We start from the raw sequence: 2481 nt of genomic DNA on the forward strand, positions 1-2481 counted from the left end.
ACTAACTGACTCATTACTCACCTTGTCCTCCACTGCTACCTCCTGGTGGATCTTTAGTCTTATCAGAATCACAGGATGAATCACTATTACCATCTTCCACTTCCTCCTCAGTTTCCTCTTCTGATTGTTCCTCTTGCTCCTCCTCCTCTTCCTCTGACTCGTCTCCATTAGTTGATGATTTGGGTAGACGTTTCTCTCCAACAATAGCTACCAAACAGAACTCTTTACGTTGAATGGATCCATACCAACTATCAGGTTTAAACTCTCCTCCCTCAACTAATAAAAAGTGGTAAGGAAGACTGGGTGTGCTCACGGGAGCTATGGCAAACTTCAAAAATTGTGTAAGACCTGGTCGTCCCCTCAGATCAATGCAGTGCTCAATTTCTAGTCGCAATGGTTTGAGGAGAGGCTTGGATACTGAAACAGCATAAACAGCACTCACTAGTACTGTATTCTTTGGAAACACAAACTCTCCTCCTACAAGAGTGACCACTGCTACCTCAACTGTATCAGTGGGTGATAAGGTATCTTCTTGTACTCCAATCCTTAGACCATATTTCTCCCAATTAATTAGTTGAGGTTTCTCTCCTTGAACTAGAAACAGCTTCTTCTCTGCTACCTGTACATCACTCAGACAGTCCAAATTATCTATCAGTAATAATAAGACACACAGTCAGTCAGTCAGTCAATAATACTCTTACCCATTGAAGGGATGAGGTAATTAAATTGTAGTCCAATGGAACTAGTCTCTTTGATAGGTTGCTTGAGGACCCTCTCTTGTCTTTCCTTCACTAGTTTGGCTATGTACAACTCCTTTTCTTTAAGGTCTATAAATTAATAGAATATTAATAATTATTATTGATTGATGATGATACGCTAACCAGTAATGATCTGTTTCTCATTCAATGTCAGTTTGGCTATAACTTTGTCTTTCTCTGAAATGAGATTTTGATTGTCGTCCACATAATAAACATATTCTCTCATCTAATACATGCTGTGTGTATAGTTAACTAACCAATAATGATCTGTTTCTCCTTGAGATATTGTTCCTCCATATCAGCTACTTTGAGTTTCAGTTTCTCATAATCTTCTACATTAATAGAATATTCTCTAATTTAATATTATGTACTGATGATACACTAACCAGTAATAATCTGTTTCTTCTCCTCTACTTGTGTCTTCTCTTCCAATATTTCAGCAACTTTTGCTTTAAGCTTCTTATAATGTTCTATTATCAAAAATTACAAAAAAAGAAGTAAAACGATATTTAGTGCTTAAATTGCATGTATAGTAGCGCATAAATACATGTACTATGATTATTGCCGATACTATATATGGTAAGCAGAGCTCACTCTACATCAATCTCATTATTTCTAATGCATGCATGGACAATTTGACCTATATTGAGTACAGGATACTATTTCCATACTCAACATTCTCTAATCCATTAGTATTATAATGTAAACAATGTACACATAAACAACAGTACAACACAATAGTACCTAATTCAAGACTTGATTTATCCTTTTCTGCTTGCTCAAGGAGAGTGGTAGCATCATCAAGTTGCTGACTAAGTGTTGCCTTTTCTTCAAGAAGCTGTTGCTGCTCTTTGTCTCGATCTTGCTGTATCTGCTTCTTCTCTTTTATTTCTCTTTGAAGCTGTTCCTCATAGAATTCTCTTTCTCTTTCTTGTAGGTGCCCTCTGAGTAATTGAACCTCTTTGCTTAATCCTAAATTCTCCCAATCACTCAGTATCCTTCTTCTTAGTTGATCTTGATACTGGTCCAGAGGTATTACACTAGTAGACCAATCATTATCACTAGTATATCCTATACAGTAACAAAATAGTGGAGAATAAGAAATACACAAATTAATTACAGTTAGTTACTATGGTAACCTTATTATTGATGGAATTATGTTTAATCATTGCATGTGTGACCTCTGTCCGTTTACATAGTTAACCACATGAACATATTATTGTATATAAACACACTGATAATAATAATTATTTCATTCACTCTAGCTCCTATTAATATCAGTGTTTCTGTATCTGCAGTCATTATATTTCACTATTGTACATAGCAGGAATGAATTGGTAATAATTAGTATCATAGGTATACGTCAAATGCTCTCATTAAATATTTATCATAAGAATTACTTACTTTATTGTAATATTATCATTACTAATTATCATTACATATTCAATACACATTGTATCTACTACTGTCTACATGTACTTACTGAGTTCAATAACTGCTGTATCAGTGTATGATGTACCTCCTCCAAACTCAATTATCCAGTTAGTAGTTGGGGTCACACTCCATACTGAGAGAGAATGCCTAAATCTCCTAGTGACATTGTCTGGTAGATTAATCTATAAAATTTAAATGATAATAATTAATTTGTGTATGACATATTAATTGATTTGATATCTGGTTAATAAACACAATAACTAACTCACAGTTTTATTGTCTGCACATG

General features: G+C 34.5%; 1 protein-coding gene and 1 long non-coding RNA gene across 2 annotated transcripts; both read right to left on the bottom strand.

The window, feature by feature from the left end:
* Positions 1 to 11: 11 nt before the first annotated feature.
* LOC109587966 (uncharacterized) lies at positions 12 to 727 on the bottom strand. Its single transcript, XM_020004178.1, has 2 exons — positions 702 to 727; positions 12 to 648 (listed from the first exon to the last, which is right to left on the bottom strand). The coding sequence occupies exons 1-2, from the start codon at positions 703 to 705 to the stop codon at positions 14 to 16; spliced, it is 639 nt and encodes a 212-aa protein (XP_019859737.1). The 5' UTR covers positions 706 to 727; the 3' UTR covers positions 12 to 13.
* Positions 728 to 1065: 338 nt separating this feature from the next.
* LOC109587968 (uncharacterized) lies at positions 1066 to 1547 on the bottom strand. Its single transcript, XR_002187899.1, has 3 exons — positions 1503 to 1547; positions 1145 to 1228; positions 1066 to 1090 (listed from the first exon to the last, which is right to left on the bottom strand). It is a non-coding gene; the product is annotated as an uncharacterized LOC109587968 (long non-coding RNA).
* Positions 1548 to 2481: the final 934 nt, after the last annotated feature.

This window comes from Amphimedon queenslandica, unplaced genomic scaffold (genome assembly GCF_000090795.2).
Source record: "Amphimedon queenslandica unplaced genomic scaffold, v1.1 AMPQUscaffold_12359, whole genome shotgun sequence".
NCBI lineage: Eukaryota > Metazoa > Porifera > Demospongiae > Haplosclerida > Niphatidae > Amphimedon > Amphimedon queenslandica.